The 27,551-nt window shown below is 41.6% G+C and overlaps 2 protein-coding genes across 3 annotated transcripts in view; one reads left to right on the top strand and one right to left on the bottom strand.

Moving 5' to 3' along the window:
* Positions 1-27,551, top strand: part of RB1 (RB transcriptional corepressor 1) — a 382,409-nt gene that overhangs the window by 207,533 nt on the left and 147,325 nt on the right. The window lies entirely within an intron of this gene.
* On the bottom strand, positions 3,699-6,292 carry LPAR6 (lysophosphatidic acid receptor 6). The gene has a single exon (XM_033948119.1). The coding sequence runs from the start codon at positions 5,817-5,819 to the stop codon at positions 4,788-4,790; it is 1,032 nt and encodes a 343-aa protein (XP_033804010.1). The 5' UTR covers positions 5,820-6,292; the 3' UTR covers positions 3,699-4,787.

The raw sequence follows: 27,551 nt of genomic DNA, 5'->3' as shown, positions 1-27,551 counted from the left end.
AGAATTCTAGTTTGTGACCCAAGGATTTTCTCTCTCCCTCACCAAGCCCTATTTAATTGACCCACATAACCACTGTCCCTAATCTGGTCATTGCACCTCAGATCAGGAGTCATGCTCCTTGCACTCTAAATCCAGCCAACAAATATATTTGTATTAACATAGAATTAGGGGAGAAGTTATCAATGTGGGCTATTAGTAACTAGGTTTCATTGCATAAAATGGGATCTGTGCTAATAGCACAAATTGTGGTAAAATATAATCAGTCTTAATGATGACCCATGTGGATAACTTCTCTCCTTACATGGTTAGGAACAAGAACTAGAGAAATGGTATATGATAATTTTCATGAACAATTACTCACACATGTACCTTACATAAGTAGAAAAAGACCACAAGGCCCATCTTGTCTACTCATTCCAGATGCAATGCATATGAGTTTACTTGAAAATCATCTGTGCTGATTCCACACATATTAAATTTGTTATGTATGTACAGTATAAGGATTTATTTACTGCCTTTATGAAGAAATTCACCCAAGGCTGTATACAGCAAATCTGATTCGGTCTTGGCTCCCCCACTTGCCCTGGGAAGGCTGTTGTATATCGATGCATTCAAAATGCTGAAAGGCAACTCCCCACTACATCCCCCGGGCTTGAACTAACTCCAGATGGCATCTTTTATTTCAGCTAAGCAGCTCAGCTCTTGACTTATCTTTTCCTTATTTACCCTCAGGTGGAGGAGTGCTTTAACTTACTTTTAGTGCCTTTTCTGCATGTTTTGACAAAGCACAGACATTCTAAACATGAGTAAACCTTTGCTTAGTGATATGATCATAGTCTAATTTCAGGTACTCTTCATTTCTGGGAGAAAAGCTGCCCTTTTAAAGAAGATTTTAAAAATGCTAGTTTTGTAATAAATACAGATAGACCATAAGTAAAGTATAGAGTTATACTATGAAATGCAAAACTTTTTAAAACATAATGGCTAATATTTAGAGGTGCCCATGTTTTACTTTATTTGCATATTAAACAGCAGTTTAATTAGTGCTACTGAATATACATGTAAACAGGGACTAATTACTTAAGACTGCTTTTTTGCTGGTCTAACTTCTGTGCTGAAGTTATATCTTGTGGGTTGTGTTTTTGCATATATATACACAGTATATATATATTGGAGTTATATGCACAGCAGGTGAATTTTACCGCTTTAGGAATAACTTTACTCCCCAACTCATCCACTGCCTTGTGGTTTATATCTTTGTTTCGTGCATAGAACTCATGTAGACTTGAGCTACACCTAACATTAGTCACAGAATGGGGACAAACTAAAGAAAAGTTTTTAAAATTCATATGTTGTATCAAGCTGTATGTCTCTATATCAGACCATATATTTTTAGACAATATTTACTAATTTTTTTGGATAGCCTTGGAATTTATGGGAAAATAATTTGACTAGATTATAATTAATACAATCTGAATTTGTCATGTTTAGTTTGGCAAAAAAAAAGTATGGATTTGTTCTAATATTGTATGATGAATCTAAATAAGCTTATATTATAGTTAATCTCATGAGCTTTACCATTGCATTTTGGAATATTAGAAATACTAGCATAGTAAACACGAACACTATTACAAAGCAAGGTAATGCGATTATATGTATTTGTACTTTTCAACACATTCATTTTTGTAGGAGAAAAATATTTTGAGAATGCCATTTCAAACTTAGGGGTCCTTTTATTAAGATGCGCTAGCCGTTTTAGCGCATCCATTATAGTCTATGGACGCATTAGTGTTTAGCGTGCGTTATAACGGTTAGCGTGCCTTAGTAAAAGGACCCCTTAATCTTAGAAGATATTTTTTAGATAATTCAGTTGGCAGTTAATGTAAATTGCTATTCTCCGATTTAAATGGTATTCAATTCTAGAATGTTGGTGTTTATAAATATTATACGTCTGATAGTTCCCCTTATTTAATCATATGCACTACATTAATGTTATTTACTATGGCTGCAGTTCTATGCATATCTGTACTAGAACTCTATGAGATGAATTACACTGATACATGCAACTCTTAGGGCTCCTTTTACAAAGGTGCGTTAGGGCCTTAACGTGCGGAATAGCGCATGCTAAATTGCCACATGCGCTAGCCACTACCGTCTCCTGAGCAGGCGGTAGTTTTTTGGGTAGCGCGCGCTAATCCGGTACGTGCGCTAAAAACGCTAGCGCACCTTTGTAAAAGGAGCCCTTAATGTAATTTGAACTAAGGAGTGGACTTGGGCTGCTTTTAAAAATTGGGCAGGGCAGCTGTAATTGAAGGTTCATGCCTTTATTCCAATAGGATTTAAATACCTCTGGGTGTATGTATATATATATACACACACACAAAAACAGCAATTATCAAAAAATGAAAAAAGCAAAACAAATTTCCTTTATCTATATTAGGACAAGACTAGAAATACACACATATAGTTAAGAGCTAGATATAGAATATGTTAGGGAAAAAAATGCTAAAAATATGATCCAAGGAGAAAATCAGTAACTTTATAATCTGAGGAATCTAGCTAGCAAACAGTGCAGTAAGATTGTTAATCAGTTAACTCCTCTGCCTCCCCATGAAGTTTGATAAGACCAGACTTGATAAACGTGTCGTCCCTCAGTACTTTGGGCTAGATTCACTAACCTGCCCGATCCGTGGCCTGCCGACTGAGCCACAACGGGTCAGCATGCAAATGGGGGCGATCAGAGGAACGCCCCCCACCAACCAAACGGATCGCTAATGAGTGATCCTGAAGAATGCGCAGACCATCTTCTTTGCCTGTAGATGGTCTGCGCATGCTTACCAGAGCTGCAAACTTTTTTGACTTGGGAGGCATTTGAAACCGCCACTGTTGAGCTGCCCGAGCGTGCGTTAGGGTTGGGGGGGAGTCCTTTTTCACGATTTTTCACGAGCTGAAACTTTTTGCGAGCCCATTTACTCTCCCGTGTCCCAGGCTAGCCTGCCCTTCCCAGCAGTGCGAGCCCGTGGTTTTAACCCATGGGTTTAAAGCGGGGCAGCACTGCGGGGAAGGGCAGGCTAGTCTGGGACACGGGAGAGTAAAATGCATTTGTGCCCCAAATCCCGGTGGCTGATTTGCTTCTTCTCCTGCGAGCCCATGCTGGCCCGACTCTCCTGCCGCCCTTCCCCATGAATAGTGGCATTAAAGCATTTTACTGAAGGCAGGGCAGAAATTAAAACAAGAAAGTGAGAAAACAATCCTCGGCTCTGTATCACATTAATTGATTTATCTGGAGCAGGGGTAGGGAACTCCGGTCCTCAAGAGCCGTATTCCAGTCGGGTTTTCAGGATTTCCCCCAATGAATATGCTTTGAAAGCAGTGCATGGAAATAGATCTCATGCATATTCATTGGGGAAATCCTGAAAACCTGACTGGAGTATGGCTCTCGAGGACCAGAGTTCCCTACCCCTGATTCTGGAGAATGAGCAGTTTGCTGACAATGTAAAAGTATCTTTTGATTCCTACTCAGAATGGAGAGGAGACCAGATAAGAGTTTTTATGTGCAGGACAGTGGAAAGGATGTGAGCCGACTGGTCTTCAGCAGTCGTCTGTTTTGGGATCGGCCAGCCCAGTCGGTGTCCCTTTTTTTTTTTAGTGAATTGCTGCCTATCTACATTTGCATACCGTTTCCCCCCCCCCTTATTTGCATGCGCAGATTAGTATCGGAGGATGATCGGCACAGAGGTTAGTGAATCGGGTCAGAGGAAAATCGGGTCGCAAACTGGTTGGGACACGATCGGTGTCCTTAGTGAATCTAGCCCTTTGTCCATCAACATCAAACCTATTGCTTCACACTGAAAGTTTATATCTTCAATTGATATTTTGGAATAATAATAGCTTTATTTTCAGTAATATACTAACTTTCCTTATGCCTTCTGCAAGAAGGATGTATTATAACTGTTTAACAAAAAAATTCTTTGTAAACAAAACTCCTACAAAGGGCAAGTGATTCATGTTTAACCACATGAAAATCAGAAATTGTGTTGTATGAATTCTGGCTCTGATTCTATAAAGTCCCTCTAAAGTTAGACGTTGCCAAGGGCACCTAATCAGTGCCTATAGTGGCAATTAATATCTAACAACCAGCTTTAATTGGACTTAATTGAAAGTTAGGTGCCTAAATCAGAAAACTCAATTCTGTAAAAAAAAAAAAAAAATAGGCATAGTCCAAAGCACCTACACTAAAAGTGGGTGTGGTCGGGGCAGACAATGGGGGTTTTCTTTGAGTTAGGCCCCTCTTTGTGAATTAGTTACTGTTGGGTTCTGATATTGGCTCTTTAGACAAAGAAAATCCTGGCATAAATTGAGGACGCCTAAATGTTAAGATACTGAACATCATCAAAGCATGATTCTATAATGGGCACCTAACTTTAGGCAGATTTTATAGAATTGGGGCCTTTGTGTCCTTTTCTAGTTGTAAAGTACAATTGTAACAGATCTGAGACCCAAACTGGCCCTTAGGAGGAAAACTACATCGTCCAAGTTGAAAAGACAATATATCTAAAGATAAAATGTATATTTTTAAATACTCAAAATGCTTATTTTCCTTTGTTCTAAAGTCTCAGTTAAAATAAAAATAATAAAACAACAACCAAGAGCACTATGTAACTTTAAATAGTCCTTAGAGCTAGCCAAACAGCAGTTACCTAAAACTCACATTCATGGTTGAAAAATATTTGTGCTTCACAAGCGCCTGGTAACTCTAGACCAGAAGATTACATTTCCTATTATGTTTATATAGTCGATTCATTATCAAATATTTTTGCTTTTAAGGTTTGTAAGTTATGCTGAATAAAGTTTTCCGAGGGCAGAGTATCTGAAAATCTGGAATCCTTTCTCCTGTTTGACCAGTTTTTCTTTTTTATAGAATTTTGTATAGTTTCCGAGGTGAAATAATAAATGATAGGGTCAAAGCAACAGTTTGATACTGCAATGCACAAAGTGATGGGATACATAGTCCGCACAACAGTTATCAGGAGGCAGTTGCTTAGTGCCTGTGTCCTCATGAGCGAATACAGCACCAAGTTGACGTTATATGGCACAAAACAGAAGCAAAATATTAGCAAATGCACGAAAATCATTTTCAGCACTTTCGCTTTGTTTAGTTTGCTCCGACTCAGCGTCACGGGCTTCTTCAGCGTCTTTAACACCATGGTGGAGCAGAACACATTTAAGATGAGCGGAATAAGAAATCCAACCGTCTCGATGAAGATCACGATCTTGGAAATGTGCGTCTGCCATGTGTCGTTGGAGAAGTTCTCGAAGCAGGTCTCCGTGCGGTTGTCCTTTTTGGCGGAATTGGTGGAGCGGAAGGTGGCCGCGGGCGCGCTGCCCGCGATCACCGTGAGCCAGACCAAAAGGCAAATGATCTTGGCCTTTTTTTTCGTCCGAATGGTCTTGGAGCGAAAGGGGTGCACGATGGCCAAAAAGCGGTCCACGCTAATGCAAGTCAGGAACAGAATGCTGCCGTACATGTTGGTGTAGAACAAAGTGACCGAGATCGTGCACAGCGTGTCCCCGAACGGCCAGTGCCGGGCCACGAAGTAGAAGATCCGGAAGGGCAACGTGAAAACGAAGAGCAGGTCCGAGATGGCCAAGTTGATCATGTACGTGGTGGTTTCGTTGCGCACTTTCAGCGTGCAGACGAAGATGTACATGGCGACGCAGTTGGCGATCAGCCCCAAGACGAACACCATGCTGAAAACGCAGCCGTACAGGGTGTACTTGAAGGAGTCCGACTCCGACGAGCAGTTGACGCTTACCATCCTCAAAGGCAAAGGGCGGCAGTAAGAGCTTCGGGAGTCTCCCTTCCCCCCATCGGGGGGCTCCGCTTCGCTCTCCTCAGCTCTGCACGGAGCCCGCGCCGGCCCGCGCGCTCTTCCTCGAGAGTAGCAGCAGCCCAGCCATGTAGCCGCTCGCGACCCTGCAAGGCAACAGCAGAGGGGGAGGGGGGAGGCTCGAGCTCCCCGCGTTCTGCTGAAAGGGTCTGTGGAGCGCAGGTGTCGGCGCGCGCGCGCGCTCCCCCGCCGCCCTTCTTTCCCGCCCCGCTCGAATCCAAAACGCGAGTCAGTGGCGGGCGGGCGGCCGAGGTACCGGCACTCTTCCTTGTTTTTAGTCAAATGCAGCCCCGGAAGAGGAGGCTGCCTTACAACGAAGTCGGCTCAGCCCAGTGTTTGCTCTACCTTTCATCTGATAACGCGTCTTCTGGGATTGTGTTTTTACAGGCAGACTGGGGGCTGGCCGCTGGAGCACCATGTAGGCGTTTTCCAACAACATAATGGCTTGTTGTGACTTTTGCTGGATCGTTGTGTAAGTTTTGGTATATGCCATTTCAAGGTTGTTTAAACTGCCTTTGAAATTTTAGCTTGATTAGGTGTTTTATCCAAACTTGTGTTCAGGGCGAGTAAAACACTTTTGTGAATGTTGGAGTTTTTTTCACTTCCATACACAATATTTGGAAAGAGGGATAGGTAGCTAGAAACCCTATTGTGTCAGTTGATAGTAACAAAGTAAATGATAGGTACACATAAAAGTGACCCATCCAGTCTGCCCATTACAATGATTAAGGTTGTTAATTGTCACTGTAGGTAACCCCCCATGCCTCTTTTAAAGACTAGATTAATTTAAGTGAATACAATCTGGTAAGGCTTTATTTTAATGTCAGGCTTTCATTGTGGTATCCATATTTGATGTGTCACAGTAATATTTGGGTATGCACGATTACTGTTACTAATAATACAGTCATTTTTAAAATAAGCTATTTCAATAAAATTAAGAAAAATACTTTATTCATACACCATTTGAAATAAAATAAAATATTTTTTTCTTGGTTTTATTTATTTTTTTCTCATTTTCATATTTTTTTTTTGTTCTGGGTTTTTTTTTAAATTTAAATTTGCTTTTGTATTGTTTTGTGTCTTATCTTTCTGGACAATTTTTACAATACTCTATTCAGTTTATATCCTGTCTTTCCTCTACAACTCCAGGTTGCTGCTATTTTAGTCCTAATCCCTGGGGGAGGGGAGTTCTGTTTTATTTTCTCCTCTTCTTTATCTATTCATTTACGTTTACTTTTATCTTTTGTTCTTTCCTTTACCCCAATCTGGCCTCTCTGCTTCCCTACTGTTTTTCTCTTCCCTCCTTGTACTTCCAGCCCTCCTCCCTTTGCTGTCACTTTTTTTTTTTTTTTTTTTTGCATCAGCAGCCCCCCCCCCCCCCGATCTCTCCTATTGCCTTTATTTTCACTACCCTCTTTGCTTTGAAACTCTCCAGTTCACCATTTAGCCCTTTATGACTATGTCCTTCCCCTTCCTACCATTTTGATAATCTGGGTAGCCTGGCGGTAGGAAATGATTCAGCAGAAACACATTTTTGAGGGGAAGAGGAAGTGGGATAGCAATGCAGAGTTTCATTTTTATTACCATTGCTTGAAACATATTTGTCATCTGTAATGGCTTGGATGGGCACAGGCCCACCCTGAATGGTCCACCAAAATAGTTCAGTGGCATTCTCCTGCTATGTCCTGGAAGCTCCCCCTCTGATCTACATCAGCATCTTTGCTGGCACAGCAAAGACACATCCTCCACTGCCTGCGCCAGCCTCGCAGCTTCCCTCTGCCAAGTTCTGTCCTTGCTAATGTCATTTCTGTTTTCTAGATGCAGCAGAGGGAAGCCTGCGAGGCCAGCATAGGTAACAGAAGTGCGTTGCTGCTGTGCCAGCAAAGATGCTGAGATAGACCCAGGGTGGAGCTACCAGGCCATAGGAGGGGCGCTAATGCTGGATCTAGAATAGGAGAAAAATAGAGGTCAAGGTTGGAGGGAATTTTGGAAGGCCCACTCATCCTAACTGTAGGCCCACCCAAAATGATAGGTTTGGCTATCCAACTGCTGTCTTGTCACCTATAGTCTGTTAAAAAATTGGGTCATACCCTCCCCCGATAAATTGCAACTGAATTTGGGTTCAACCCAGAAATTCCAGCTCAAACTCAAAATTGTGCATGAAGATTCAGTAGAAGGCAGCACCAACAGCTCTCTGCAAAACTTGAAGCTCCAAAATAGTGGGTGATGCCACAAGGCTCCCCATTATCACCAATCCTATTTAATTTATTCATACTGTCCTAAGCTGATACCATTCTAATCCTCATTCCCATAACCTATAATCAGCATAACATCGCCAAAAAAATCTCAAACAGAAAATATCCAAACCTGGGCAACAATCAACAAATTAAAACGGAACGCCACCAAAACCAAAGCCATTTGTTTCATACCATACAACAGAACATTATGACTAACATCATCCTTCCATCTGGCATCATCCTCACAATGGAGAAATCCACCAAAGTGCTCGGATGTTTCCTAGATGACACTCTCACAATGGAACCACAAATCAATAATCTTCGGAAAAAGACCATCTATGCTATGTGACAACTGCGTCTCACAAGGCAATACTTTCACCCACAGCATTATGATCTGATTGTCCAGATGATAGTTTTGCCTCAACTAGACTATTGCAACTACGCCAACTGAGACATTAACACCACTCTTATCCACAAAATGCAGCACATCTAGAACACAGATGTTAGACTGATCTTCAAACTAAAGAAATATGATTCAATCTCAACCTTCATCAACCTACACTGGCTTCCAATATCATCCCGGATAAACTTCAAAATATCATGCACCTTACACCACATACTGCATGGAAATTCAGCTGCTCCCCTCATCCAGCTATTCTCAACAGCCTGGTCAACATCCTGAAGAATCCTTAACAGAATTCAACTAAACCTGCCATCCACAAAGAACCTCCACTAAAAGCGAATCTTCCATTCCATGCTAACAAGAGTAGAAACCTAAAATGACCTCCCAGAAGCAATCAGGATTGTTGAGTCATGACAACTATTCTTTTTTTCTTGAAAATGCACCAACACTGGAAATCTAATATACAGTAGAATCCTAGTTAACCGGTATTCAATTAACCAGCACTATCAACCAACCAGCAATAAAAATAAATAAATAATTATCTCCCACACTCCTCAGACAACCTTCAAAATCAACCCTCGTATACTACCCTTTCAGTATCCTATGAATTATGTACTTCTGTTCCTTTTCCTGATATTCAAATTTGTATGTGTAAACTGCTCCAAAATTCTGCACACAGTAATTTAAAGCTCTGCAAATGTTTGCCTACCATGCTTGTCAAAAGTTAATTAATTAATTTAAGTTAATTAATTTAAACTTCTAAACGGAAAAGTTCTTAATCAAAGATGTATTATTTTAAAGCTTTTGGTGCAGATCTTCTCTCAGAGTACTTTAATAGTGCACTGGAGCTACAGCTGCTGGTTTTTATTTCAGCACTTCACTGAGCCCAGGGGAGCTCTGAGCTGCAGACAGTGCTAACTTCTTGCAGCTGCCAATATTTGAGGCAACACAGTAGTGTTAGTAGTTGTTGCTACAGATGTCAACAGCTGAAAAAATTAGTGCTACCACAATTGCTCTTCTGTTCTGCAGATTACCAAATAATTCTTAAAAAAAAAATCCTAACACTCTAACCATAAGGAGGTAGGTAACTGTTCTCTCTGCACACATCCTATAATCCTTTTTCTATGAGCTCACCCCATTCAATGTTCTCCCCTCTCCTCCACGTTCCCTTGCAACATTCTCTCAGCTCATCTCTGCTCCCTCCCCCCCAAAAAGCCCTTTATCCCTTGCCTTCCCAAATATTCTTTGCCCTCCCTCACTATATATCCTCACCCCCTATGTCATCTCCCATTCTACAAATGTCCCCTTGCTCCCTATTGTCCACAATCTGCTCTTCTCCTCTCTTCTTGCAGCTCATTTCCCCCCTCTTTTCCTCAGTGTTCTTAGCTCTTCATGCTCCCATCTCCTCTCTTGCATTAATGAGTTCTATTATCCATTGCTTCCTCCCCAGAGTCCCTTAGCCATTTTTCTTTCACACTAAGTCTCCCACCCAGCTGTTCCCGATTTGCTGTTCCTGGGGTAATATGTAGAAATAAAGGGGAAAAATACCTTTTTTATTGGACTAACAATGTAGTTTGATTAGCTTTCGAAGATAATCCCTTCTTCCTAAGATCCTGGGGGTAAGAGAGAATTTTTCTATTTATGGCTATGGGCTCCTGGCCAACATTATGGTGAACTTGGTTACAAAGTGGAAAAGTGGTCTGTCTAGCTTACCTCCCAACACTTGCTTGCAGTTGTCGATTAAATTCAGCTGGTGTCATGGCGTTGTTGTGCCTTGTGGTTCTTGCAGCCTGTGATCAGCTTAGTACTTGTAATCCTGTGCTGTTTTCAAAGATTTGCAATAACAGAACTTCAGGGCTATGTTAACAGAATCTGCAAGAGTAGGGTTGCCAGATTTTTGCTGGGCAAAAAGAGGATTTGCGGCCCTGCCCCATTCCATCTCTGGCCCTGCCCCACCCAAAGCCCCATCTCATTCCGTCCCCCAGCCCCAACCCTACACAAACCTCTCGTCTCTTTGAGCTGCATCTGGAGGGTATTTGCGCACGATCAGATGTGACACGGTGACATCACACGCATGTGCACATGGCTGTGTTGCATCCGTGCATGTGCAGATGCCCTCCAGATGCAACCCCAAACTCAAAGCTTTTCAAAACCCAGACAAAGTGCCGGGTTTTGAAATAGAGGTCTGCACGGGAACAGGGATCGCGGGAATCCCGTGGGAATCCCCCCTAACCCACGGGACTCCCACGGGGACCCCCCTCTGGCCCACGGGACTCCCACGGGGACCCCCCTTTAGCCAACGGGACTCCCATGGGGATGGAAGGCTTTGGAAGCAGGGTTCATCCATATAATATAATGGACACGTCAGCCTTAGTAAAAGAGGGGGTTTATAAGTTAATTACCTGACCAGAAAACAAAAAAAGGGTTCCACCAAAGAGATTCCACAAGGAAAACAGCAGCGGAAACACAAAAGAAACAGTGGAATTGATGATCCTGTCAGAAGTAATTGCTGCTTTTTATGGGGACGGGCGGGGATGGAGGTAATTCCTTACGGGGATGGGTGGGGACGAAGAGGATCCTGCCGGGGATGGGTGGGGATGGAGAGGATCCTGGCGGGGATGGGTGGGATTTCTGTCCCCGCACAACTCTCTATTTTGAAAAGCCATCCAGACGACTGAACAGTCCTCTAAAAATCCGGATGTCTGGTAACCCTAAGCAAGAGCTGTATGGTGCAGGAAAGCTGCAGCACCAGTTGAATTTCAGCATCAGCTCCACAACTCTATGCAACAAGAGGCAAATTCTACAATGTGTGATTGCATAGAATTCCTCCAGGAGTAGACATTGTGCTGTTTGTATGCAGATTAATCCTATAGAATTGTTTGATTATTTCAATATACAAAAGGGATGCTTTCTGATTTGTACCAATGATGATTGTCCTTTGCTCCTACCAAATGGTTGTTAGAGATCATCAGACATGGAACTGAGGCTATTGCTCTGCTCTAGTGGCTCCTTTTACAAAGCCGTGGTGGCAAGTCCCTCATGACAAATGCACCGAAGCCCATAGGAATTGATTGGGCTTCGGTGCATTTGATGCGAAGGAATTGCTACTGCAGCATTGTTAAAGGAGCCCTAAATTGTTAGTCATAGGATCATAAAAATCACTGGTGCCTGTGCCCGCACAAAAAATTGAATTGGCCAAATTTGACTGCATTTTGATTAAAGTTTTAATCATGATTAACCAAGAAATTATATATTGTTCCCACTGCTGCTCCTTTGTGACTCTGGTCAAGTCCCTTAACCCTTCATTGCCCAGTGTTAAAAAGAGATGCAGTAGAAACCCCCCCAAAACATAACTTTAATCTTGTGATTAATCATGATTATACATTTTAATCAAAATACAGCCCTAAAAATTTAACCTATCCCCCCATTTATCAAGCTGCGTTAGGGTTTTTTATCGCCAGCTGTGGAAGTAAAAACTCTGACACTCATAGAATTCCTATGAGCATCGGAGCTTTTACCGCTACAGCTGGCGATAAAAAACCTTAACAAGGCTAGATAAAAGGGGGTGGGGGGCTAAAGAATAAAAAGTAATGAAAATCTAAGAAATACAAATTGAAAAATTACAAATTAAAGAATATAATGCAGCATCTGGAATAGCTATATACTGTTTTCAGAGCCTACTTCAGAAAAGCAAGCCTAAAAAATATATATCTACTGGCACCTTTAAATGTCCCATGCTCAAAATATAGTCCTCAAAAGAACCAGAAAAACTGCCAATAATAAAGATAACTAGACAAAACCAATTGGCAATAACTTTGAACTCCCGATATGAACAGACACCAGCAACCAAATGTTAATTAAATGTTGATAAGACATCAGTACAGGCACAATCAACCCTTCAAGCAACATTTGGCCCCAGGCAGGAACTCATGGATGATAGAGTGGCGACAGAAATTTGATGGGACTCAGCTAAGTTGAACTGTATCAACGGTCATAGCTTTTCAATGATTTTTTGTACCACTAAACCAATCCTCCCGGTTTGAATCTTCACCGAGCGTTTTTTCAGTTACTCTTTCCATTGATATTTGGAGTTTTCAGGACATAATGATGTACAGGGCAGAGCTTTTAGACTTTTTGTCTGATGATAGTCATCCATGAGTTCCTGCTCGGGGCCAAATGTTGCTTGAAAGGTTGGTTGTGCCCATACTGATGTCTTATTAGCAGATGCAGGTGTCTGTTCTTATTGGGAGTTAAAAGTTATTGCCAATTGTTTTTGTCTAGTCAAAATATAGTCCAACATTTATTTATTTAATTCGTTTTCTATTCCGTTGTCCCCAAAGAGCTCAGAATGGGTTACAGGTTAAACATACGTGAAAAATCTAAGTCCCTTTTTGACCTAAGGCGCTAGGCACCCAAAGTAGGCAGCAGGGAAATGTCCATTCTCAAAAAAAAAGTCCAAAATGTGTTGTTTTTTTTCGAGAATGGTCTATCTGTACGTTCAGGTGTTTAATCGCCCAGACCGCCACTACATCTATCTTTAAGCCCTATTCCCGAACAAAAATTTGCCCAAGTCCCAAACACCCAAAACAAGACCTCTTATGGGGGGGGGGAGCTAAGGGATCTGGTTAATCAGAATCTTAGACCACTGGGAGGCTGGCCTAAGATTCTGGTTGGCCCAGGTGCCTAAGGCCCCTCCTACAGGAGGTACACCAGGAAGGGGCTATTCCATTGAAGGTGGGCCTGTCGGCCAGACACATGAAGGGCCCATCCATCTGGCCATCTAAAAAAGGTTAGGGGGTGGACTCAGGGGCTCCGGATGGGGGTGGGGGGTACGGTGGGAGTGGGCTTGGGAGGTCTGGGTGGGCTTCCTTTGGGGGGGTAGGGGTATCTGGCAGGATGGACTAGGCATCCCTCCTGCTGGCAAACTTTCAGGGGGATGTGGGGGGGGGTGTCAACAGGAGAAATTGGGCAAGATTTTACAATACAATACAATTAACATAAAATATATCTGTCCCAAAAAATGGTAGAGAAACTTAACAAGCATGTCAAACTTATCTGTACAGTGAGTCACCCTCACAATGTAGTCAAACCAAATGGAGCAATATTTGTGTCATTCTGATGTTCCACATGGCCTGAGGAGACTTAGGGCTCCTTTTACTAAGGTGCGCTAGGGCTTTAACGCATGGAATAGCATGCGCTACATTGCCGCACACGTAGACCTTAGCGCCAGCATTGAGCTGGCGTTAGTTCTAGCTGTGTAGCACGCGGTAACGTCCTGCGTGCGCTAAAAATGCTAGCGCACCTTAGTAAAAGGAGCCCTTAGACTTTGTAATAAATGTTTACTCAATAGAATGACAATGTTGGTGGTTGCTTATTGTTTTAGATACCTTATCTTACATTACAGGTATAATTTTATGTAGCATGTCTAATTCAGTGTAGCATATATGATTCTATGTAGTGATATGCTGCTTGCAACCCACTTAGAACTCTGATTTGCAAGGATTGAGCGGAATATAAGATTGCAAATAACATGATCAGCACGCTTGTGCAGCCAAACGCTTGTTAATCAAATAAAAAACATGTCAATTAAAATATATTTTAAAATTTAAAAAGCTATCTTGACTGGACCCACCTCAATATTCACACAACAGTGATTTGGCTATCTCAATTTATTTTAAAAAATTTATTTGCTGTCTTACTGAAGAAATTCATCCAAGGTAAGAATAACAGCCTCTCATTTTGTTCCATTTCTTCTTTGTATATATTGACTATTGCTTTGAATTGGTTACTTTTAAAAATGTTTTTAAAAAGGGTGCTGTATATATTGCCATAGGGCTCCTTTTACGAAGCCACGTTAGCGGTTTAGCGCACGCATCTTTTTAGCACGCGCTAAACCCACGCTACATGGCTAGAACTAACGCCAGCTCAATGCTGGCGTTGGCGTCTAGCGTGGCCGGCAGTTTAGCGCGCACAATTATGCGCGTTAAACCGCTAACGCGGCTTCGTAAAAGGAGCCCATAGTTTTGAGAAGAGAGGATGTGCCCTCTGGTTTCTCTAAATTTCAATGTCTGTACAAGCTGATTTCTAAGAATAGAACAGATGTTGCTTATTGCAGGAATATGTAAAATACATGACAGAAGATGCCTTGTGATCTTGAGCAAGTCATTTAACTCCATTGTCTCAGGTGCAGTCTTACATTAGAGGCATCCCAAAATTTGTGAGCCAAACCCAAATAAATAAAATTATTGTGATGAGAATGAAAAACCTAAGGATAAGCTCCAAAGGAGAAATGACAACTCCAAGAAGGAATTAGTACAGCTCTGTTTGTAGGTTATTGTATTTCTTTTATGTCTTATATACGTAAACTATGTAGGGTAGTTCTTGGTAGATTAGGTGGTATGTTAAGTTTTAATAAAACATAGGACTCCTTTTACGAAGGTGCGCTAGCGGTTTTAGCATACGCTACAATGATACGCGCACTAGATGCTAATGCCTCCATAGAGCTGGCGTTAGTATGGGGTTAGCGCGTGCGGCATTGTAGCACGTGCTAAAAACGCTAGCACACCTTCATAAAAGGAACCCATAAGATAACTTCAGTTTATGAGGAAGGCTTGCTTAGGTATTGTTTTTCAACTCAGATTTAATACCCACAAGTTTGAGGTGTTTCTAACCTCTAAATTTCTGATGGGAACTTTAAAGACCAAATCTGTTTAATCAAGTGGGAAATACAAACTTTCTTCATATGTGGGTTTATAAATCAGTCAGAAAACCATCCCTTCCCTTCTGGAAAGCAGCTTTCAAAGCATTATTTGAGTACAAAGACTAGAGGGGCAGTGCACAGAACACCCATTCTGTTCTGCTTTTGTTGTCCTTCAGAGGACTTGCTTGAGATATATTAAGTCTCCCATTGCATCCTGAATGTTTTGGAAATGCAAACTGCCTGATGGGCGATGAACTTAGTTGACCTTTGCATTCCTTCTAGTTTGGTTTCCAGTTACAAGATTAACCTTATTTAAATGATTTAAAATTCTATAAACAAGCTTCTAATTTTTTAATGCAAACTCATGCTTAGTACTGATAACACATGTTAGTTGCTTATTGAAAGGCACATGTCCTCTAAAATTCCCAAATAATATCCATTACTTTTATAGCAATGGTTGCAAATAAAAATAGTGGAACCTTTCTTCAATGTATGCTGTTATGGGTAGCGTCACCCTTTCAAACGTAATTCTGTAAATCCTTTTTTGTGTAGAACATGTTAACATTGATCCAGTTGTATCACTTCTCATTAAATTAATTTTTAGTGTTGTATGTGGAAATGGCTTACTAAGGATAACTCACAGAACAGATGAGGAAATGGCAGGAGGGGGAGGTGAACAAGTCTGTCTGCTGACATTGTGAAGTTGCTGACTGCTGGAAAGTTTATTGTCCTGGTCCCTATTTGTCTTTCCTGGCCTGGCTTCAGGGAAATCCAAGTTTCCATCCCATAATGCCTTGTGTTGTAAATGAATGTCCCTTAGCTTGAGGGGTAGATGTTTCAGGAAATTAACACATACATACACTGCTGTGAAAGGTGGGTTTCAAAACCTTTCAAAAAGGACCATAGAAAGAATTGCAGATTTCAAGGGTACTTTAAATGTGTCACCTTATCAACCTTTTCTGTTTCACCTTTGTGAGTTTGTTTTAAAAGGCATCATGAAATATGAAATTCCTGTATAAAGCTTCTTTTAGCTGTGGTCAACAACACAGAAACTAGTTTTGTACATGCTGCTGTTTGTTCCATTGCCACTTTATATGGCATTTAGTAATGCATATCAAACACTCTTAATTTGCCTGTTCTGAGCTGTATTGATTGGGTAAGCAGGTTTCAATATGTACAGTAGATCTTTTTGATCTGGAGAGCCTTTGGGCATCATGATGCATCGATTGCATTCACTAAATAACATATTAAAATATTGTGAGCAGCTGAAGTTAGTATAAGAGCACGAAAGTTAAGGTCCCCTTTGACAAGTTTTGAAAGCTAGGTTGTTAAGAGTACTAGATGTTTCATATTATGAGTACGGTAGTTCTCAATGGACCAACTTTGCTAGAAGGACACTGGAGGAAAAACCTAAATGCACATTCATAATTTAAATATATTAAAACAACACTCTTTTCTCAATAGGGCTGATAGCATAGCTAAACACCCCGTTTTACTGAGATTTAATAACCACATGAGAGCATTGAAATTGAAAAACTATAAATAGTAATTGTTCTAATTGCTAACTGCAGAATTCAACTGAAAATGAATAGTGATACTATACTGTTTTACTGTTCAAAGACTAGAGGAAGGGGCAATATGTTTGAGGAAAAATGCATTGGACCAAAGAGACAAAAATGTGCTCTACAGTGTCAAGTTACACTTAACTTCATGGTGCCTGCCAGGCTGAGAGCTAATCTAGTCATATTGATGCGGGAGCATAATTTGTCCTCTTGGGATGTTATATGCAGGTAGAAATGTTAAATAGTAGTAGTAGATTACTAAGAAACAAGAGCAATATAGACAAATCATAAGCAAAATTTCTATAAGGAACAGAGTGACAAAAAACACAGAATGTCATGATAATGAAATATAAGACATTGAGTAGAAATGGGCATCAGAAACCTGTTTCTGAGAATTGTAACATAGAGAAAAGAGGAGACTGAGAGGGGACATGACCAAAACATTCAAAATACTGAAGGGAATAGACTTAGCAGATAAAGACAGATTGTTCACCCTCTCCAAGGTAGGGAGAACGAGAGGGCACTCTCTAAAGTTGAAAGGGGATAGATTCTGTACAAACATAAGGAAGTTCTTCACCCAGAGAGTGGTAGAAAACGGGAACGCTCTTCTGGTGTATGTTATAGGGGAAAACACCCTCCCGGGATTCAAGACAAAGTTGGACAAGTTCCTGCTAAACTGGAAAGTACGCAGGTGAGACTGGACTAATTTAGAGCACTAGTCTTTGACCTGGGGGCCGCTGCGTGAGCGGACTGCTGGGCACGATGGACCACTGGTCTGACCCAGCAGCTGCAATTCTTATGTTCTTATGTAAGCCAATGCAGAAAGGCTTTTAGTAGAAGCCATGTACTTGAACATCTGTGTATGGCTCTATCGTGTGCATAATACTGCACCATTAGCTAATGGCTTGCAAATTTTATCCATGGAAAATGTGCGACTATGGGAAGGAGAGTGCCAGACACGTTGCACACAGGTTTCACAGTAAACATGACTTATTGTGCGTATGTCCAACCAAAATTGAATGTGTCAGCACACATCGATGCCTTTTCTTCTGCACCTAAATCTCACCATTGCAGAGGAAGTGACGTCACAGGGCCGAATGGCTGCTTAAGCCCAAGGCTCCTCACTAACCCAAGGCAATCTGATTGCATCAGCGCCTCTCCTCACTTTTTTGAAGTACTGAAGTATTACATTACATTACATTAGAGATTTCTATTCCGCCATTACCGCGACTGACTTTCAGGATTATGAGCAAAAAACGACTTACAGATTTGATAGACTTTGCATTTTTGGGAAGCAGTCAGTCGCTCCTTGAGGTTGACAAGATGGCCGCTTCTGCTATGCCTGAGAGTAAGGACTTGGCCGCTGCCTCAATTGAACCTGCATGTGAGACGGACTCTCTGCACATGGAGAACATAAAGCTGTGTCTCAAAGAGATCAAGGCAGATAGTGCAGCTTTTTGTTCGGAGTTGGGGGGTCAAATAGCTGAATTGCATGTGGATCTGGTGGATTTTGGTCACCGCATTAAAGAGGTGGAATAACGAATGGACAATCATGTGGACTTGCTACACAAGAGAAACAATTCACAGATCTATTTCAGAAGCATACTGACCTTATGAACTGTGTGGAAGACTTAGAGAATCACAGCAGGCATCAAAATTTGAGAATACGAGGGGTGCCTGAGGATCCCGAATACTGTGAGTATGTAGAAGTGGTGCAAAAGATTGCTTTGCATATTCTTTCCCTGGCAAAGGCTGAAATACCTCCTCAGCAGATTGAGATTGAATGGGCTCACCAGGCGCTGGGGTCGAGGAGGTCCAATGTATTCAAAGAAATTGTAGTTTGCTTCCATAATTTTGCCTTGAAGGAGACAGTTTTCCCCACAGCAAGAAAGCAAGAGTCATTTGTGTGGGACACCTATGAGATTTCCATATCTGCTGATATCTAACCTATCATTTTAAAGTGGCAAAGAGAGTTTGGGGAATTTACAGCTAAGCTTCGTTCTGAGCAAGTTTACTATAGGCGGACATTTCCCTTTGGATTACAGTTCAACTATAATGGGGAGACATATAAGATGTTATTGCAGGCCATGGCTCAACAAATTTTCTGAGTTTTGGGCTAGGGCACAGAAGGCGAAAAGGCCTTGAAGCCCCAACTAGTGTGTGCCTCAACACCTCGCAGGCAACGAGTAAATATAGGGAGAGGGAGGCTAAGATCTGTTCAGAAGACTGGAGTTAAATGACTTTTCTATTTCTATTGACTTTGATAATGGGAACAGTAAAGCTATCTGTGGCTTCTATTGACTACTATTCTTAAATTCCAGCTTATGGTGCTCTTGGTACCAGGGAAAGATTCATAGTGGAGTGAATATGGTGAATGTAGTGCTGTTAAAGAGTGTTTGTGGTGTGCAAGGTATAATGTGTTTGAGGTTGGATTTAAAGTTTGCCTGGGGTTGGAAGGTTCTTCCTTGTATCGGAACCCTTGTTGGTACTTTGATTTGCCTTCAGGGATTTAGATATGATGCATGGTGGAGGGGGGAAGGGAGTGGTTGGAGGGTTTCTTTTTTCCTTTGACTGCTTTGGGTAGATACGTATATCCATCAGGACCATCGTCATGTAGATTTTTCTTTATTCTTACCGAACTCTTGTGATGTTCCTTAAGGTAGTTTCTCTAAAAGTAAATGGATTGAATTCTCCCTTTAAGAGGCAGTGTTTGCTTAAAGAGACTGGGAGCTTCTGTTTGTTTTGTTCAGGAGACACACTTTATGAAATGTGATGAGTGCCTTCTGACCTCAAGAGAATTCCCTACCCGAATATTTGCTTCCCAATCCAATAGGAAAATTGCTGGTTCCGCTATTCTAATTTCCAAACACCTGCAGGTCTGGGTACTAGATCAGGTTGTTGTTCTGGAGGGGAGATTTGTTGCCCTACACATCAATCTGGGTGGCGCTTTATATAATTTTGTCTCAGTATATGCCCCCAATAATAATCAAGATCCTTTTATCTCAATCTAGCAGAAAAGTTCGAGGGTCTGTCAGTGGGTGATAGGGGGGATTTTAATGTAACCCTGTTCCCTTCGTTGGACACCTCTGGCCAAGCTAATTATCGCAGACAAGATAGGAAGGTTCTACAGACTTTACATGGGCTTGGTGGATCTTGAAGACTTCTCCATCCCCATAGGTCTCAATACATTTTTATTCTCGTGTACATGCTACTTATTCAGGAATAAATTACATCTTTGTTGACAAGCTGTGTGTCTCTGGGCTAACAAGGGGTGGATATAGACTATTACATTTTCTGATCACGCCCCAGTAAGTGTGGATACAGCTCTTACACAAACAGACAAACCCCTTCAATTTTGGAGGCTTAATGAATCTCTACTGCTTAATGAGGGTTAAGGCAGGACGTTATGGTTATCCTGGAATACTTCCAGATTAATCAGCCGGCGGAAACCTCCTTGGCGGTACTTTGGGATAGCTTTAAGGCCTACATAAAGGGACATTTGATTAAATGGGCATCTCGTTGAAGAAACATATAGGATAGATAGACAATTGAGGCAGGATATTTAGGAGTGTGAGCAAAGTTTTTTTTCTCCCAGGGTTCTAAACGGCTGCAGAAACAGTTGGTTCTTCTTAGGGAGCAGCTTCCCGCATTATGAGCTGATAAGGTCCAATATGATTTACACATGGCCTAGCGGGTATACTTTGAGGAAGCTAAGAAAGCCAGTAGATTGTTAGCACAGCAGTTGAAAGTTGAGCAGCAACAATCATTTTTATATATGCTCAGAGATTCGCAGAGTGATATGATCACTGACCCCCCCACTAATTAGGGATAGCTTTGTATCTTTCTATGAGCAGCTATATTATTCCAAAGCTTGTCCCTCACCCGTAGAGATAGATCAATATCTAACTGAGGCTTCTCTCTCCAAACTCACTAACTCACAGACTGCATCTTTAGACCAACCTATTGAATTACAGGAGGTGAGGGCAGCCATTAGATCAAAGTCTCCCGGACTTGATTGCCTCACTGCAAAATTCTGTAAATTTTTTTCAGGGTCTGGTTTCACTGGTTTTGGTGGAGGTCTTTAATGATAGGGGAGAGTGTGGCACAGTGGTTAAAGCTACAGCCTCAGCACCCTGAGGTTGTGGGTTCAAACTCACGCTTCTCCTTGTGACCCTGGGCAAGTCACTTAATCCCCCATTGCCCCAGGTACATTAGATAGATTGTGAGCGTACCGGGACAGATAGGGAAACATGCTTGAGTATCTGAATAAATTCATGTAAACCGTTCTGAGCTCCCCTGGGAGAATGGTATAGAAAATTGAATAAATAAATAAAATATTCTTCAAGGCGGGGCTCTGCTGAAATCTATGATGGAGGCTGGGGTAACTAACCTACCGCCCGATCTCTCTGTTGAATTGAGATGTAAAAATTTTAACAAAAATACTGGCCACCAGACTCAATCAGATCATCATACAGATAGTGGGGGAAGACTAGGCAGGTTTTATGCCTCGGAGATCTACGAGTGATAACATGAGGAGGACTTTGGAGTTGATGTGGTATGCTAAGCAGCATGACGTCCTACTGGCCCTTTTTTCTTTCGATGCAGAAAAGGTTTTTGATAGGGTGGAGTGGGACTTTTTGCTGCACACTTTGCAACATTTTAGTTTGGGGCCTAATTTTAAAGCTGGATCTTGACACTGTATGCTGCTCCCACGGCTCATATATGGGTTAATGGGGGTACTCTCGTTCTTTATGCCTGTCTAGAAGGACTAGACAGGGCTGCCCCTTGTCCCCATTACTGTTTGCCCTGGTAGTGGAGCCCTTGACAGGAACCATTAGAAATCATTTGAACATTAGGGGGGGGGGGTCAAAATACACCATGAGAAATATAAAATCTCCCTCTTCGCTGATGATATTTTATTGACCGGGGGGGGGGGGGTTGGAATCCGGGCACGTCCTTACCTCTCATTCACCAGGAATTGCTGTCCTATGGATCATGTCAGGGTTTAAGATGAATACTTCCAAGTCTGAATTACTTAATGAGAACTTGGATCCGGCCACAGTTGCAACCATTAAGCAAGATCTCCCCTTTAGCTGGGCTACCTAAGCATATTCAATATCTGGGAGTGAAGATCTCGGGAGATCTCACTACCCTTTTCAAGCTCAACTATGGCAAACTTCATGCCAAGTTATCGGTAACAGTTGATTACTGGCATGGCTTAAGTCATTCTTGGCTAATAAGGAAAGCAATATGTAAAATGATGTTCTTGCCCAAATTTTTGTTCCTTTTCTCTACATTGCCTATCACTGTGCCTAGGTCTAGTGAGTGTGCGCTATAGAGGAAGGCTCATGCTGATGCAGGCAGCAAGTTGGTGATGCTCTTGCCAGTGAAATTAAAGAGGTAAGGGGAAGGGGTATGCATGGCGGGGGGGGGGGGGGGGAAGCAGAGAAGAGGGCAGGGGAGGGGCACTTCTCACCTTTGCTACGCCATTGTGCCTACATGAACACAAACCAAGTTATCTGTATATAATCCCTAGATATGGCCAGGTTCTTCTAAATTGTAAACCGCATTGAACTCTTTCTGGGGCATATTAGCTATCCATAAATACTAATGTAATGTAATAATCCTGCAAAATTTCAGCTTCAGGTATGGCTAATTACATCTTTTAAAAAATGAGAAACATTTATTAATAAAGTACATTTTTTGGAAAAACACACTTGAAAAGTAGCAAACTAAAAACATCTATATCTCTCATCATCCTTTTCTGCTGAACGTATGTACACAAAACTTTAAAAAATGAAAGTTGCCCAAATTTATCCCTCCAAACTTTATGGCCTTTTATCTCTGTTGTTTGTAACCCCACTTTTGATATTTTTTCGCTTAGCAGCTCACATATATGTAGATAACAATTTACTACAGCTACAGACCTTTTTATGTCTTTTTGAAAGAGAAAAAAATCCTACCAGCTGTGGGGTAGCTCCCAACACCTGCAGCAAGAAAAGTTGTCAGACTGGCAATGGCTGTGGTATTAAATTAAAAAATCATAATTAAAGCTGCCTCTATTATCTCTTCAAAATCAGGTTGTCCTTTCTCTCTTGGTAACCATTTTACTTCTTCAGAAAGAAGTCTTTGGCCAGTTGCAGTAGAAAGTAAACATTACACTGATATGGAGTCTTCTTGAGATTGAAAGCAGCAAGATCCTGCTATGAGAGGTGCAGTTAGGTAAAGGCCTTTGAAGAAAGGATGGGAGAAATTCAATGTAAGACACAAATAGGCTCATATCCTAAGTTGTGACAGTTATGATGAAAGTGTCACATCTGAACCAATTTGATATCGGGTCTGGGAGGCAAACAGTGTTTCAGGTTTATTTAAAAATTTGATATACCGCCTTATCAAAATTCAAAGCGGTTTTACATAATATATAAAAACAAAGAGTAGAAGGTCATAAGTTAAAAACAAATTATAATTATTAAAACAGACAATCAAACACACAGACGAACATTAACTTACCGAAACAAAATGAAAAAGGGGTAGAAATACATTTGGGTAATGAAAAAGAGAGGGAGAAGGATCAAAACAAAAGGGGGGGGGGAACAAAAAATAAATAATCTAGCACTTTGTAGAAAAGATTAAAATGAATAAGAAAAAGCAAGGAGCGAAATTCTATTACAGTCCTTAAAAGGACTATTATACTCCAAATGCGTCTTTAAAAAGAAAGGCCTTCAAGCTACTTTTAAATTTATCAAGTGATGAAATTTCTCTTATATAATTTGGTGCTGAGTTCCAGATGGTAGGGGCCGTAACAGAAAAGATATTAGTACGCATGGTGCTAATGTGCCTTAAAGACAACTGAAGAAGTAATGCTGATGGAGGGCATCTAAAGTGTTTCCTCTAGGTATTGGAAACTTACAAAGTACCGTTCTAGAATTCATCTCAAGCAATTGACTGACTGATACAATTTACAGAAGAGGTTCCAGTAAGTAATATCTTGGTGCCACCAGTGTAGCAGGCTCTTGTCTAAAATTCTTCCTGTGTGGAAGGCATTGTCTTTGTCACATCTAAATAAGAAATACTGAATAAGTATCAGAGATGCCTTGTCACACTCATTTGAAGGCTTTCTCACTCTCATTCTCTTTGGTTCTCCTCACTCATTAGAGCCTCAACGAATGGTGTAGATCCTGAGCACTAATTTCATTAAAGGCAGGACTAAGGCCTAGATTCACTAACCTAATGGATCCGATCTGTGGGCGATCCGAGGCTGGGTGATCGATTCACAACTCGTCGTTATGCAAATCACGTCAATCGGAGGCATGCCCCACACCGTCCACTCGGATTGCTGAAGAGCGATCCTGACGCATGCGCAGACTGCACAAGGGCTGGGATTAGTTTCTTTTTTTCCCCCCCCCTCTTCCAAAGTCCTCTCATTTGACTCACTTTAAAAGCTCCAGGGGCCTTTCCGCATACCCCCTCTCCAACCAGTTGACTAATGTGGGCTGTCCCATCAGCGCGGCACCAGCCATCTTAGTTCCCATCAAGCCAGCTCTCCCGGCCCCGATACCGGTCATTTTGCCCAACTCTGCCCTGTCTCTCAGCCCAAAATCTCCGCACACGGCAGTGAGTCTAAGCAGCCCAGTCACCCCCAGCGAGAGACCGGCCCTTCCGTCCTGCTCTCTGTGGCTGTGCACTGACACAGACAATCGGACTATACTTATCTCTGAAGTTTTCTCACAGGCGAGCAAAGATCCAAGTGCAAGCCAGCGCTTTTAACCCACAGGTTAAAACCAAGGGCTCGCACTGCAGGGCGGCAGAGAGCAGGGCTGCATAAGGGAGATGTTTTATTTTGTTGTTTTTACTTTTGATACTAGTGGATTTTAGGGCGGTAGGGCTGTGATTTCAGGGTGGTAACGACGATCGGCAAGGACGTGAGCAGTCGCTTATTTTTGGATCGGCCAGCCCAATCAGTGTTCCTTCTTGAGTTTAGTGACTCGCTGCCTTCCTACTTTGCATGCCATTTCCCCTCATTTACATGATCAGATCGGATTGGGAGGAAGATGAATCGGGTCGGAGTCGCAAAGTGGTCGCAAACTGGTTGGGATACGATCGGTGGGCTTAGTGAATCTAGCCCTAAGAGAAGAAAAATCAAGTGACCTAACCAATAGGAAAAAAATCTGAACACACCTTTGCCTCCTCCCCATCCCCTATCCATTTTTCCTGTACCTACAAGTCTGGAAATTTTACACAAACAACTGCTGGAGTTTCTGGGCACTAAAGGAAAGCAAATTTCATGCTATGCCACTTTTTCTTTCTAGATATACTGTATATCCCAGATACACCATCTGAAAAAAAAATCTCACGTTTGCAGTAGTCCACTCTTGACGTCTCTGCAGTGTAAGCTACCATTCTGTTATATTCTTTATCCATCAACAACCTTCAGGCAGAGTTCAAGGACTTCCTTGGATTGTCAGGTGCCATGTTATTATCTGATACCAAAGTATTTTCCTGATTCTTGTGTTGGCTTCTGTTGTTTTAAAACGATGTCTCTTTCGTACATTAGTGATATCACACCCCCTAGAATTTTATTTGCCATTGTAGTGTTGTGAATTATTGTAACATTTAAATGAAATCTACAGCTTTAGAAGAACTTAAGAGACTTTTCAAAAGCAGGTTGCCCTGTGCATTAATTTGAGATAAATATTCTGCAGTCTTGCAGAAACTAGGGAAACAAATACTGCTGACCTCATGTGGCCTTTTCTTTAGCTTATCGTTGTAGATAATGGAGTGCAAACAGTCGTATGTGCATTTAGGATTGGAGACTGTGCATATCTGTTTCATTCTTTTTTGACCAAAGCATACAGGTAATAATGACTTACCTGTAAAAGCTATTGGAATTTTACTTAACCAGGTAGAAAGCTTGATAGCTTTAGAAATAGACTTGCCAAATCAGGGAGACTGTTGGTTGTTCGGGTAGCTTTATGATATAACATTTGCTAGGCTAGAAAATTAGAGAGTTCATTCATCATTCCAATTACTAGTAAAATGTTTTAGCTTCATCTTTCCCTTTCCCAGGACTCACATGACTTAGAAGGGGCCAGATAATATAATGATGTGTGATGTGATAAAGAGTATTGCAGTCTGATTTGAATATGTTTTGTAAACAAATCATAGGTGTGCTTGGTAAATCTTATAAATTATAAAAATAAATTTGTTTTCTTAGTCCTTGTTTCTCTGATGACAAGCAGATTCATCATATTCACACATAGGGGATGCCATCATCATTTGGCACTTACCAGATAACTTTGCAAAGCTTTGTAGGAAAATCTTAAAAATTCTTTTGAGCACAACATGGTAGTTCCACACTTCCGCATCCCCACAGTGTGCCTCACTTCAGTTCCTGAGCAAAGAAAGCACAACTTTAGACAGAGAGGAAGAAGGGCGGGTAGGTATGACATGTTAATTCTGTCTTTCGAGAACATCTGTTACTTGTAAGCAATTTTGCTTGCTGTGAAGACTGTGGACTTACCAGCCATACAAATGGAACTCTCTCGCTAAGGGTCCTCTCTTGATGTCAAATTCTTTAGCTTAGTATTAGCAAGAGAAATTTGACCTAGCACCATAGTGCAGTATGTGTGTAAAAAACAGCATACAATCAAATAATTTCATATTTATAAATGAAAACATTAGTTAGACTGTGCAAAATCAAGCATACATGAGAGCAAAATAAACTTATTGTGATATATTTTATAGTGGGGAAAAAAGAGTTCCCATATATCATTAAAGTTTAAACTCACTTCAGCAGAAAAGTTAATTTCTTAAGTGCTATCTCCCTTGTCTGCCTGTATCAATGCTTGATCTGAAGACTGTATTTCCAACGATAAGTAAAACTGAAACAGGCAACCAGCAAAATCTCAAACATGGTATTTTTGAGTTTAGAAGGAACATTTGAATCAGATCAGTTAGCAGTCACAGGAGAGGTATGTTATTTATTGGAAAGTACAGGATCTTAATTATTTTATCCACTACCTGCCTTCAAAACATACTGATCTTGAAGCAATCCATCAAGTATGGAAGTAGAAACCCAGTCCACAACAGACATAATATCAACTGGCTCACCTTTATCCACCTTTATCCCCATCAAAGAAATGCAGTAGATTGATGAGGCAAGATTTCCCTTGACTAAATCTATTATCCCAGGACAAGCAGGCAGCATATTCTTTACGCATGGGTGACGTCACCGACGGAGCCCACGGTACGGACCTTTTTACTAGAAAGTTCTAGTTGGCCGCACCGCGCGTGCGCGAGTGCCTTCCCGCCCGACGGAGGAGAGCGTGGTCCCCAGTTTTTTCGTTTCCGCGGAGCGAAGAAGACGTGCGTTTTTCAACTCCGATTGAAATCCTCTTTTGCCTTCCCGCTCGCGTTCTTTTTTCGTTTTATTTACCTTCGGGTTCTTTTTTATTTCATTTTCAAAAAAAAAAAAAAAAATTATTTTCTTTTTGTTTCGTTTTTTGTCTTTGCCCCGGCGGGGCCTGTTGTCACGATCCAGGCCTCGGGGTTTGATTTTGCGGAGGCCGTGTTCACATTCATGCCCCCGCAGCCCGGTTTTAAGAAGTGCCAGCGGTGTGCACGCCCGATCTCCCTCACTGACCCACACAATTGGTGTTTACAGTGTTTGGGACCGGAGCATCGGGCGGACTCGTGCACCCGCTGTGCCACTCTTAAAAAACGCACTTTGAAGAATCGCCAAATCCAGCAAAGTCTGCT

This window comes from Geotrypetes seraphini, chromosome 6 (genome assembly GCF_902459505.1).
Source record: "Geotrypetes seraphini chromosome 6, aGeoSer1.1, whole genome shotgun sequence".
Lineage (NCBI taxonomy): Eukaryota > Metazoa > Chordata > Amphibia > Gymnophiona > Dermophiidae > Geotrypetes > Geotrypetes seraphini.
The sequence above is the reverse complement of the archived record's forward strand: the minus strand, read 5'-3'. Positions and strand labels throughout refer to the sequence as shown.